The sequence below is a fragment of the Pongo pygmaeus genome, chromosome 4, assembly GCF_028885625.2.
Source record: "Pongo pygmaeus isolate AG05252 chromosome 4, NHGRI_mPonPyg2-v2.0_pri, whole genome shotgun sequence".
Lineage (NCBI taxonomy): Eukaryota > Metazoa > Chordata > Mammalia > Primates > Hominidae > Pongo > Pongo pygmaeus.
In genome coordinates this window covers 182,597,301-182,610,724 of record NC_072377.2, presented here as the reverse complement: position 1 = coordinate 182,610,724, position 13,424 = coordinate 182,597,301, and the positions used below count along the sequence as shown (strand labels likewise).

Genomic DNA, 13,424 nt, shown 5'->3' with positions numbered 1-13,424 from the left:
ACTGAGAAGTTCTATAGACCCATCTGTGCCTCAGTTCCCTCTTCTGAGTGTGGAAATGTTCGTAATGGCCTATGTTACATTCTAAGGCTAACAGTAATTAAACAGGGTAAATTCTGAAGAAAACAGGTGTTTCCTGAGTGCCATAAAGTGTTCAATCATTACATGTCTGAAGAAATAAGCCAGGCCCCTGGCAGTGGTTAATATAGAGAAGGCACTTGGGGGGCTCCAGGGCAGTAGAGGATGAAATTTTCTTTCTCCTTCACATGGGCCTGATGCTTTAGAGCTCAAGATAGTTTCTGTTCTTTCCTGTGATGCCCACATCAGCCTGGAGGGATAAGCAGGGCAGGGGCTGCCGCCCAGAGTTGACAGCTCAGGGAGGTGAAATGAGGGATTTTAAGTGACCTGCCCAGAGTCGCAGCACTCAGAAGTGATGGATCTGGGACAAGAATGTAAATGGTTTTCTGGGGACAGAGATCCCTGAATCCCTGAGACCTCTAAATCATGGCCTGAACCCTGACCAGGAGCTCTCTTCACTCCCTTTCTCAATCCTCCTGCCCCAAAGTCTCTTCAGGAAGGTGGATGCCTGGAGGGGGCTAAGTCCAGAGAAGAGCTCAAATCATTCAAACAAGCAAAACTTCTGTCTCTAGATTTTCATTCTTCACCTAAAATACGGCACTTGCCTGCAAACAAAGCCTCCTGAACAAATTCAAATGTCTGGCCATTGTTCCCCAGCGGCTTCACACTGCCAGCTGCCTGGTGGTGAGCACCCTCATGACCAGTGACCACCCCAAGGGACCAACGGTCTACTTGGTCCCCAAGATGGCTCAGAACTCAGAACATTCTAAGCCAACCGCCACCTGATGGCTGTGCCAAGAATCAACTTCCCTTCAACTGACCAACCCTGCATGAGCAGTTAACTGAAAATGTGGCCATCAGGGCTGGCGCTTAAGTGACTGAATGAATTAGATCTGTGACCCCCACTGTCTCACTGACTACTCGTCTGAGCAACTATCTGAGCAGGCTGAACTAAGGCCTGCCTGGGAATGGGCAGTGTTTAAATGAAGCCTATTGAATAACTTGGAAGTCACACCTCATGAGAAGGGTACTCGATTTAATGAGACACAGCGTGTGTTCAGTCATGAGTGAATACTGTATTACAGAGAAGTGTAAACAAACTGCTAGTAACTTGAGCAGGGGGATACCTGGCTCTAACTAACAGCATGGGAGGCTTTCTGATCACCTGAAACAATTAAGACATAGCAAAAGGCCAAGAGTACAAAATCATTTTACATCTGAGACAAACATTAGTATTTCAGACCTTTAAAATAAGCATTTTAGTATTACAGCAGCAGAATTAGAACCTGGGTGGGGGCGGATGAAAATTTAAAGGAGAGAGTTATCATCCAAGCCAAGTATAAAGATGTGCCTTTTCCAGGGGAAAAGAAACAGAAGGCAATGATGTGGGACCTGTAACTTAGGTGTAAAGAGACACAGAAAAATTCGAACCTCTGAGGTATAAATCTGAAAAGTTTAACACAAAAAAGATTTCAGAAGAAAAAATTATTACCTCTTATAATTTCATTGAGAACAAATTATCTACCTTAACAAAAGCTTATTTTTAAACCAAAATTTTAGTTTGGTATTATTGTATTTTTAATATTGTAGCTAATTTTAATAAGACCTTATCAATAAATCTATCTACCCCAGTCAGTTTTGACTACAAAGTAAGATTTTCATAAACCTTTTATAACCTCTAATAATTTTTTCTATTTTGTAACTTTGTATATCCACTTGATTTTGTTTATGTTTTAAAAATGTCTTTAATTTAAAACAATCCCTCAAAACCTCTTAACTAGGCTACTGTGTTTCCCACCAGAAGATCTCAGTTTATTTTCTAAAAATCTCTGGATTCCAGCTGTTTCAACATTTGATTTAAGATTTTCAACATCTCAATTTAGAAGACTTTGGCCTGTCATCTGCCTTTCACGGAACGTCTCACACTGTAATCGGTATCAAGATCTCCCGATATGACTAAGGAAATGCTGTTGCGTTTCTTCTGGGTCTATTCTATGGAAGTGTGTATAAAATTGGCCTTGGAAACAGTGCATTTTTCTAAACAGAGGAAAATATTTAAGGCAGAAAGCTTGATAGCAGAATCAAAAATACAAATTGAGTCATAAAACTCTAAAACCAATTTGTAAATCTGTAGACAAACTGGAGGTGGGGGAAAAATAAATAAATCAGGAAAACATTTTAAGTACAAGTGGCCCATCTGAAGAAACTGCAGTGAGAAGATGGAAATGAATCCACCTTCACCACAGCAGCAGAGGCAGCCTCCCATTTTGGTGAGTAGTCTAGCGGGCAGTCCCAACACAGCAGCAGTTGAAACACAGCCAGCGGCAGTTGAAACACAGCCAGCGGCAGTTGAGGTGGAAGACAGGATACGCATCATCACATGACCTCAGCGACAGGTCATCAGAGAATGTTCAAATGAACACAGGAACACGTGCCACACTCTGGGGTCCAACTGCCACTATCCAGACCAGTGCACTTTCACAAGGACAAGAGGCCACTCAGAGTTCATGCCTCATTTCAAAATCTGAATCCCACATCCACAGTACTATTCCCTGTGTATGAAATAATTGTTAAATGAGGAAAAAAGACCTGCCTTCCAAATATATTTGATAGTGAAAATTTCAGCGTGAAGAGGGTCAAAACTAACACATTCAGAATAAAATGAGGTTCCTTCCTTGATTTGAAATACTATCCCCATCCATCTTACTATTCCTGAGTCATCAGCAATTTCCATATTCAACGATTTTAAATTTATTCCAGATGAAAGTTTAAAATGCCTTAGTATAAATTCAATTTTTTTTTTTTTTTGAGACCAGAGTCTCGCTCTGTCACCCAGGCTAGAGTCCAGTGGTGCGATCTTGGCTCACTGCAACCTCCGCCCCTCAGATTCAAGTGATTCTCCCGCCTCAGCCTCCCAAGTAGCTGGAACTATAGGCATGCACCACCACACCCGGCTAATTTTTGTACGTTTAGTAGAGATGGGGTTTCACTGTGTTGGCCAAGCTGTTCTTGAACTCCTGCCCTCAGGTGATCCACCCACCTCGGCTTCCCAAAATGCTGGGATTACAGGAGGAAGCCACTGGGCCCAGCCTAAATTCAATTTTTAAAAGTCGATCTCTAAGAATATAACTCATAGTAATTGTATAAAATATCTTATCACCTATCTATATTATCTACTGTTTTTGTCTGTATGTAACTAAGTTGCAGACTTACTAATTTCTGAATCTCTTTGAGTTCTTGAGGGATCTCTCTGTGAATGTATACATGAAAGACTGGCTGTTCACTCGGAGATGAAGAAAAAAGAAGCATTGTATGTTCAACATACAAAGATGATTTTCTAAAACATAAAGGATGATTTTCTAAATGGGGAGTTCTGATAACCTCAAAGTCCAGGATTAAATGTGTTCGGCTCATCAATCAACACCCAGTCACAGCCATTCTTATCTCGTCATGACAATTAGCACTTGGAAGGCAACTGACAAGGCCCCCAAAAGACACAACAACTGAAAATTAGAGAATAAAAACGAGAGAGTTACCATGTTTAAAACAAAGTGGATACCCATTAAGATATGAAATGGTTCAGCGAAAATTTCCGTCACTGCAGATTCATCACAAGCTTTAAGAACTATCCAATCAAATGGGCATTGATGAGGTATAAAAACTGCATTAATACAGACATTGCCAATTTTTCAAGGATTACCTAATTGAGAAGGTGACAGACAGGATTTGGGAAGGAATAAGTAATATTACCTGTCTAAATGGAGAATTGTAATTGTTAACAACTGAACAGAAAGATGTGTGTTTGTTTGCACATAATATACATATACTTGCATATATACATACATACATATACATGTATATGCATATATATATGTATGCATGACACAGAGAAAGAGACAGTGGTGAGACTTAAGAAAAAACTGGAAAACAGATTCACATCTCCAATGCAAATTGGGGAAGAAATTGTTTTAAAAAATAGAGAATACATTAAAAAAAAAAAACCATCTCACTGGAGGAACAGCATTCAAAAGCAACTTTTAAAAAAGCAGCTCATTTATAGGGAACAGTTAAAAAGAGCAAATGGCTTTCCTTCCTGCTGCCACCTGAGTGTTTACAGGGAATGAAAACTAGATGGGTCTTTCACATTGGTAGGCAAAGCCCTTAGAAAGCTTTGTCACGGTGTCAGCGCTATATGATTGTTCAATTAATAAATCTGGAAAAATGTACAAAAATGAAACAGCCATTTCTTCCAGAGGCAGGAGCTGGCAGGCTGCAGAAGAGGGAGAGGAGGAAACCCAGATTTCAGTGTGTCATCTTCTGTACCTTGTGAATGTGCTACAAGGGTGTTACTCCTGGTGCATTTATTGAGAGTTTATTAAAAATATATATACACCCCAAAATGCTGGTATAAAACAACCATTTTCTTTTGTTGATGCTTCAGGGGGATAGGAATTCACGCAAGACACAGAAAAGATATCTTCTTGCTACATGTTGATGTCTGGGGCCTGCAGAGAAGGCTCACTGGCTGGGGCTGAATCCACAGCAAGGGGTTGGGATCATCCAGAGGGGACATCACTCCTGGGTCTGCCAGGGTCATCGGGCTTGGCTGGAGGACCTACGGGAGACTCTCTGGTGTCTGGGGCTTCCAAGCGGTGGGGTGGCCTCAGGATATTCAGAGCCTTGACTTAGTGCCAAGGGCGCCACAGGTGAGTGACTGGAGTAAACCAGAAAGAGGCTCGTGGCTTTTTCAAACGTAGCTTGGGAAGTTTCTCAGCATCCCCTCCACATCACCTGTCAGTGACAAGTGAGCACTAGTGCCTGGCCTCATGAGAAGAGGCATAGATGCCCACCTCTCAAGAGGAGAATAGCAGAGAAATTGCAAACATGTTTAAAAAGCCACATGCAAATTCCTGTTTGAAAATCTCCAGCACAGAGATACCTGTCAAACGTGAGATAAAAGACCTGCCGCTGTATGACCCAGGTCAAGGGTAAGACACGTGTGTGTTTTCCTGCTGCTTCAGCCACTGTGAGTTGACTGACAAGTAAACACACACATTCAGGGAAATTAACCAGAGGGTTATGGAGTAACAGGGTAATGAAAGCCAACGTACACCTGAAATGCTGCTCTACAAAGGAAGCATTTCATTCACTCTGTTAACTCAAAAAAAATCACAACATTTATACATTCAGAAAACAAGAGGAGACTTTTTTTCTTCTCTTCATTTTAGGTTCAGGGGCTTCACGTGCAGCTTTGTTACATGCGTACATCGTGTCGCTGAGGCCTGGTATAAGACCTAATTAAACCAAGGAGCTTCTGCCACAACCAGAGACGTGATTTCTTATGAAAGTTTATAGCCCACAAGGTGGCCATCCTGCAGGCTGGGAAGCGTGCCTCCTGCCAAGGCCAGAGCCTGGCACATGGAAGGAGGGGGAGTTGGGGCAGGAGCTTTACGCTGGACAGGCTGGCTGAATAGAAACCTTCAACAGGTTACAGGAGGAGCTGTGAATATTCATGAGGATGGTCCTGATGCACGCATACCGAACAAACACACATGTAACATATGACCTACGTTCACTATGGGGTGGAGACGTAATATTTAAATGTATTACAATTAGGCCCTATACCTCAAAAGGTCTTTTCAGGACACAAAGGCACACAAGAGCACAGCTTCTGTAAACCGGCCAGAGCCAGCCCATGGCGGGTGGTCTCTTCCTGGGACAGAGTTACTGAAATCGGTCTCCCGTCCAGTTGGAGCTCTAGCTATGGCTGGTGGAACAGGGCTTGGGGGCCAGTTACTCAGTGTCTGGTGGTGCGCTACGACTGTTAATAGTGCTTATTTAGCTGCTAGAGAAAAAGAAACCCCGTGGCAGTCGGAACAGTTTATTCCTTGTTTAGGGGCGTGTGACTCAACCCCTGCCTGGCATGGCTGCAGGTGCTGTTTACACGTTGGTACCTTACTGCCACAGAATCCGTTCTGTTCATCTTGTGACCTCTATTGGAACATGTATGCTGGACACTGGCTGTGTCTACACATAAAAGGAAGGGGCAGAATGAGGCATCAGATCACCCATCTGCCATGGCCTGATGTCCTGCACTAAGCAAGTGTGGAGAGGTCTGGAGCAGGCTGGAGTGACAGGATGGTCCACAGGAGCCTCACTCTGGGAACAGCTGCCTCAGCTCATGGCTCCACGGCCCAGCTGCACTCAACTACAAGCCAGTGCTTCCATCTGGAAAACCCGACAGCCTGTCCTATTCCTAGTGCCCTGAGTTTAAGCATCTCTCTGCCAAACCATCAGGAAAACCCTGGGCTCTGCAGATGCATGAACAGCCTAGTGCATACACCAGGCACTCAATAAATGCCAAGGACAGCTACCTCCCTGGTGTCCAATGAGGACAACAGTCACCATCATGGCAGTGCAGTCTCAGTTCTAGACTTAAATTCCTTCTTCCCAACATGTGGAGCAGGGGACCCAGTGTGGGGCACAGGGCCTCTGCAGACACCTCTCCTCCTGGGCCCCCAGACAAGAGGGGTGGCCTGGAGGAGCAGCGGAAGGAGGAGCAGAGATGGGAGTCAGCCCTGGCCTCAGAGGTGCCACCATCTCTGCCCACACAGGCACAGCCCTCTCTTCCTCGAGGCTCTTCCTCCAACACCGGGCCTGAGCCACCCACTGGAGAACACAGACATCCCTCTCCCCATTCTGGACAGGGAAACGGAGGCCCAGCACTCGCATCTCACACTCATGGTGGAAATGTGACCGGGACCCAAGGCTCCTGACACCCCTACAACAACATGCAGCCCTCTGCCGTGGGTGGGGAGGGGGACTGGGCACAGCTGAGGTTTGGGGGAAGGAGGTCTTCTGGGAATGTTCCCAGAGTTCCCGAGGATGGTGGTGACTCAGTGCCCACGGGAGATATCAGATGACCCCACGCCCTCCTCAAAACGGACGGAGGGCTCAGGCACTGATGAAGATGCCTCTGGATGAAGCTGCTTGATGGTTTCGGCAGAGAAATGCTTAAACTCAGGGCACTAAAAATGGGACAGGCTGTTGGGTTTCCCAAATGTAGACAATAGGCAGAGGGCTCAAAGAGATGCCATTCCAATGAGAGGCAACTGGCCAGCAAACCCAGGAAAAGGTGCCTGGCAGCACTGTCGCCAGGGAAAGGCAAGCCAGAGCCACAGGGAGATGACATCGTGCACCCACTGGATGGCCAGAGTTATCTGACTCAACCACTGTGGAAAACAGCATGGCAGCTCCTCAAAAAAACAAAAGAATTACCCAGCAATTTCACACCTGGGGCCTAGGTACGTACCCAAAACAACTGAGAGCAGGGACTCAGATATTTGTAACGGGAATGTCCCTGACAGCACTCTTCATAATCGCCAAAGGGTGGAAGGCACACACATGTCCGTCCCCAGATGAACGGGTGATGGAACACTATTCTCCCTCTCAGGAATGGGGCCTCATGCATGCCACAGTGTGGAGGAGCCCAGAAGACCTTATGCTGAGTGACAGAAGCCAGACAAAGGTCCAGGTGAAATGTCCAGAAAAGGCGAGCCCACAGAGACAGAACCCAGGGGCCGGGGGAGTGGGGAGCAGGGAGCAACTGTTTAGTACGTATGGGGTTTCCTTTTGGGGCCATGGAAATGTCTTGGAACTACACACAGGCGATGCCTGTGCAAGGCTGTAACGGTGCTGAATGCCACAAATCCCTCACTTAAAAAATGGATAACTTTGGGCCAGGCGTGGTGGCTCACGCCTGTAATCCCAGCACTTTGGGAGGTTGAGGCAAGTGGATCACGAGCTCAGGAGATCGAGACCATCCTGGCTAACAAAATGAAACACCATCTCTACTAAAAATACAAAAAAAAAAAAAGCCGGGCGTGGTAGCGGGTGCCTGTAGTCCCAGCTACTCAGGAGGCTGAAGCAGGAGAATGGTGTGAACCCGGGAGGCGGAGCTTGCAGTGAGCCGAGATTGTGCCACTGCACTCCAGCCTGGGCGACAGAGCGAGACTCCATCTCAAAAAAAAAAAAAAAAAAAGTAACCGTAATTATTTGCCACTCCAATTTCCCCTCTCTGCCCCCCAGCTGCTGGGCCCACCACCAGCCCCTGCTGTGCGGCCAGGACAAGGGCAGAAGAGCCGTGTGCAGGAGCGTGTGCAGGCGCACCCCCGAGCACCCCCAGCCCCGTCTCCTCTGTACTCCAAGCCTCCCTTGAGGTGAGAAGGGCTGTGTGACCGGATCCCATGGAACACAGGCAAAGTGACAATGGCCCTTCCCAGGCCTCAAACCTCCTCAAGCCTCAGGCTCCTCGAGGCTCTGTGCTCTCCTGTACACATGGCCGGGTACATGGGCTGGAGGTGCGGCCACCAGTTCCAGAGCCTGGAGGACATGCCAGGCTGTGCCACAAGCAGGACACCAGGGGACGGCGTTAGCTCCCGAGACTGGGGGTGTTCCTTTCCCCAAATACAGTCTCACCTGCCCTCACAGTTACTGGTGGTCTGGAGGCTGGGCGAGCAAAGATTTGAGCCCTTCCTGGGTCATGACTTTTCAAAGCTCTATGGGGCATCCTGTGTGTGACCTGCCAGAGGAGTCTCCTGCAGAGACGACCTGGGGGCTGCCCACCGGTGCTGGGTCCCACAGCCAAGGCTGGCCTCTCACCACGGAAGAGCAACGTGCCCACGTCACCAAGCGCCTGTGAGCCCCGTTTCCCCAGGTGAGGAGGGCCGGGCCCAGAGCCCCACCTCTGCTCAGTGTCAGGCAGGGAGCTGGGGCTTCCCAGGGTGCAGCAGACACCCTACAGGCCACGGTAGAGGAGCAGGAGCGGGAGAAGACCAGAACGAAACCACTGGCCCACCCAGGACCAGCCCCGTCTGCCAGGTCTGTGCCGGCTTCAGTGACAACTAAAGTGTGAGGAAGAAACCCAGGGAGCCCTCCCCACCCTCGCCCACCCCGGCTCGCGCTGCACCCCCAGCTCCCCACCCTCGCCCACCCCGGCTCACGCTGCACCCCCAGCTCCGCACCCTTGCCCACCCCGGCTCATGCTGCACCCCCAGCTCCTCACCCTCGGGTCCTGGCACCCAGAGTGCACACCTCCCCCAGCATCCCCCAGGTCATGACTTAAATTCTAGGCAACTACATTTTTTCTCTTTCAGGAACACAAGGGTGAGAATTTTCTAGAATCATGGAGACACAGGAGGGACCTGGAAGCGACTGGGATGGCCCCTGTCCTGCCTCCCCTGCCTCCTGCCCAGGGCCACACCGCCCGCCAGGTGCTTCCCTGGAACTCTGGGCTCTGCAGGACACAGACATCAGCAGCTCAGGGCACGGAGGAGCCCAGGGCCACGACCGGAAGCACCACTGCTGGCACCCAAATCTGGGGAAGTGGCTCTGGTGCCCCAGGACCTGGGCCTGCAGGGCCACAGACATCTCCCCTGAGCTGGCCCCAGCTCCTCTGGTATCACTGGTGTCAGGGAGGAAAGCCTGCACCAGGTAGTTGCACACCTGTCCAGGTGCACAGAGGACCTGTGGTGGTGACTGGGCTGCTGTAATTTGTGGAGCCATCCATGAGGCAAAAGCCAACAGAGATGTTTGCTCAGAGCTAAACGCCAGTCTCTCCAAGACCCAGGTGAGCCTGAACTGCCACCCTCGAGGTCCTGCCTGCACCGTCTCTCTGCCCCGGGCTCTCCAGGGGGCAGGAGCCAAGCAGAATGGAGGTTCAGGAATAAGGACACCTCACTGCCTGCTCTTGCCCAACCCCTACCTTGCCCCAGGTGTCAGAGGGGACAGCTCAGGTATCCATCCACAGGCCTCATGGCCTTCAGGCTCAGGGGCAGAGGGGAGAGGTGTCCCTGAGGCCCCCACAATCACACAGCTATGAGGCCGGAGCTCCATGGAGGCCCAGGGATAATCTCAGGAGCCATTCACAGGCCGGGGCCTCATCCTAGAGCTCTGGGAGGGAGACTAAGGCTGGGAGAAAGGGCAGGACCACAGGGGCTGCCAAGTGTCCTTGAGCTTGGGTCAGGAGAGGGCCTATCCTCCAAGGTCCCCTGGGGAAAGCGGAGCCTGTCTCAGGGTGCACAGCACCACCTCTTCAACCCCAAGCCTGGTTGCCTTTCTGATGGAGGAGCCAGGTGGGCTCTGGGAGGCCTAGAACCTTCTCACCCTTATCAGCCCCAAACTGTGCAGTTACTGCATCACAGCCCCCAGGGGACCCCTGACTGCAACCTCTCCGAGTCACACTGACCGGCAGCCTCCCAGGGGCCGAACACCCCCACCCCATGGAGCATGGAAGACAGCCCTGGCAGGCCCAGGAGCAGACATGCAGGGAGAGACGGCCCCACTGCCGTGGTCCCCTACAGCCACCGCCGGGGTGCACTCCCTGTTTGGCAGCCACTGTCTAGTCCCCGGCGCCTGGCCACACACGTGGGGAAGAAATCATGACACAGGGTGTTGACTGCAGCCTCTCCCTACCATGTGACAGCTCCTGAGGTCCCTGTGGCAGTCTCCCCAATGCATCCTGACCTCACTATATTTGCACCCCAAACCCTGGCACCCAGGCCCCACGCGGCACTCCCTGTCCTCAGCGCAGCGGTACCCCGTCCCTGGACCCTCAGCCCCTCAACCTTCACCCCGTCCTCGGCACAGCAGCACCCCTGCCCTGACTCCCAGCCCCGCCACCCTGAACCCCGTCCTCAGCACAGCACCATCCATGCCTTTTGACGGCTGGGCCACTCGCCCTGCCCCACTCCTGTCCTCAGCACAGCAGCACCCCTGTCCTCTGACACCCAGTCCCAAAACCTGCACCCGTTTAAGTGTTGGCCCTGAGCCTCCCATGGCCCTGAAGGCCGCATCTTCAGGTGCTCTGTCCGCAGCAGCACGTAACTCCCAGGCTGCCCGGTGGGTTGAGGCCCACGGCAGCCTCACCAAGGGCTCCACCCCAGAAACGACAGGCTTTTAGATGTTTGAAGACCAGAGTGGCAAAAATGCAGGAGAGCAAAGTAGCCTTGCCTAAAAGACCGCTCCACTCCAGCAGCAGAGCTGGAGGAGGAATGAGGGAGGTAGAGCGCAGAAGGGAACTCAGGACTGAGCCATCTGCTGCAGAAACAGCAAGCCCAGGACAGTGGGCACTTCTGGGCTCCCCGGCTCTCTGCTCATGCTTGCTCAGAAAGGGCTGTCCTGTTTACTTCGGGAGGCGGCTTTGGCAGGAGGGGCAGCCACACTGGGACCTCCGGCTGTGGCTGGGTTCTGGGCACCAACCCCGCTGCCAGGCCGGCGCCTGCTCCTGCAGACCTGCCAGTGCTCTCCAAGCTGAGGCCAAGTGGCCTGCGACGCTCAGCCCGCTGCCCATCACAAGAAGAAAAGCGCTTCTCAGGGCGCTGTGTGCACGGGGCCAGCTTTGCGCTGGCCGGTGCGGGCACCCTCAGCCGGCGAGACTTTTACCTTTGCCGAGCAGCGGCAGCAGCACCAGATGTCTCCTTCGACCCTGCGCACAGTCGCTGCAGAAAGGACGGTGATTCTGGCCGGCGGCTCTCCGGGGCGGGGTGCGGCGCTCAGCTCGGTCGCCCCATGCCTGCCCAGGGGCTTGGTGGACCCGAGGAACACTGTGGGCACGGCACCTCTGGGCAGGGACTCCTGGGCAATCTGAGCTGCTGTACGCCCTGCTCGGGTCTCTGCCTGCCAGGCGAGAGCTGTGCGCGAGAGGCGCGGGCAGGGGCAGCACGCAGGCGGCATGTAGAAGAGCGCGAGCTGTGTAAGGGCAGGAGCGGGGAGGGGGCCAGGCAAGGGTAGGAGCGGGGCGTGGGCTGGGCAGGGGCAGGAGCGGGGAGCGGGCCAGACAGGGGTAGGAGCGGGGCGTGGGCCGGGCAGGGATAGGAGCGGGTCGCCACAGGAGCGGGGCGCGGGTAGGAGCAAAGCCGGCCGGCAGAGGTAGGAGCAGGGCGCGGACGGGAGCAGGGCGTGGTGCTGGGAAGGCCACCAGTAACCTGGGTCCTCCCACCTTTGCACGCACAGCCCCTCCTTTCACCAGGTGCACCTGCCTGCAGTCCCTGTGCTTTGCCCTTTTTGCTGCACAGACAGCAGGGAAGCCGTGCAGGATGCAAGATCTGGGACTGCTGGGGTTGCGACCCGAGGACTCAGAACACCACCCTCCCCGCCAACCGCCCGTCCCTACCCCAGCTCCAGGCTCCCCCCACCAGAGCGCATCCCCAGCCATTTCTCCTGAGGCAGAGGCTCGGTGGAGCTCAGCCTCTGTGGGGCTAGAGTCCAGAGGAAGGGAAGATATGCGCAGGGAAGGGGGCAGGAGAGCCTTTGTCAGCATCCAGGGCAGTGCAGAGGGTGGGGGTCCTGGAGGCCTGCCCTGGGAAAAATGTAACCAGGTTCGGAAAAACAAGAATTAGGGAGGCGGGAGGCAGACGCGTTGGTCAACAGGCACCAGGTGGCTGAGGCCGTCCAGAGGGGTGAGGGGCAGGCCTCTCAATGTCAGGCCCCGAGCTGGTAAGTTTCAACTCCCTACTGTTCTCTGGGAGGTTTCCCGAGAAACCAACTCCAGTGAGACAAATGTAACTTTCTTTAAGACTGGGAGGATCAATTTCTACATTTATTCAAAGAAGCAGTAAACATCTTCTACAGGAGAATTTGGCTACTTTCCACCTCATGGGGGGAGTATGGGGGGGGGTCCTTCCCTCCTCCACACAGGAGAGCAGGGGGTATGGGACTAGGAGAGCCAGCATGGAGCCCCAGAGAATCCAATTTTCCCCCAAAGAAACGATGCCCAGCACCATATTCACCTCTAACAAGGGGAAGCCATGGACCTGTGCAGGGGGGTCCTGGGGTGAGGTAGGAGGTGGGTTCTGGGCTTCTGTGGGGAAAGTCCCTGTTCTTTCCACATCCCCCAGCTGCCTCATGAGGTCTGGCCTGCACCCAGCCAGAGAGAGATGGAAGAAGGGAAGCCCATAGGGCCATGGGGTGGGAGGGCCCAGGAAGCTGGGCCTGGGGTGCCCCGGGGCCAGCCCCTCCTCTTTTTCCTGCATCCTGGCTGAGCTCAGGGCTGAATCAGTGATCCGCACATCACTGCAGATCTGAAAAAGTGAAGTCACCCTGGCAGGCAGGAGGAGGAGTTGCCAAGACGGGCTGGCTCGGACTTGGCCAACTGCTATGTCCAGAGCCGGCCTGCTGAGGGGTAGGTGGTGTGGGCAGCCAGCCCACAAAAGGTAGCCTAAACCACTGGACCCTCTGCTGCCTGCCACCCACCCCCACCAGGCTTTACAGAGCTGGAGTTGACTCCCGTGGGTGCACACAAGCCCCATTTCTGTTGCAGCTACATGGTCTTCACACGCAGGCCGGTGCCC

General features: G+C 52.4%; 1 protein-coding gene across 1 annotated transcript in view; it reads right to left on the bottom strand.

The window, feature by feature from the left end:
• Positions 1-13,106, bottom strand: part of LOC134737545 (uncharacterized) — a 36,164-nt gene extending 23,058 nt beyond the window's left edge. The window contains exons 1-2 of the mRNA XM_054487568.2: positions 12,864-13,106; positions 11,518-12,433 (exon numbers count right to left, since the gene is read on the bottom strand). Of these exons, the coding sequence (XP_054343543.2) occupies positions 11,518-12,433; positions 12,864-13,106 (1,159 nt within the window). The remainder of the gene's footprint in view (positions 1-11,517; positions 12,434-12,863) is intronic.
• Positions 13,107-13,424: the final 318 nt, after the last annotated feature.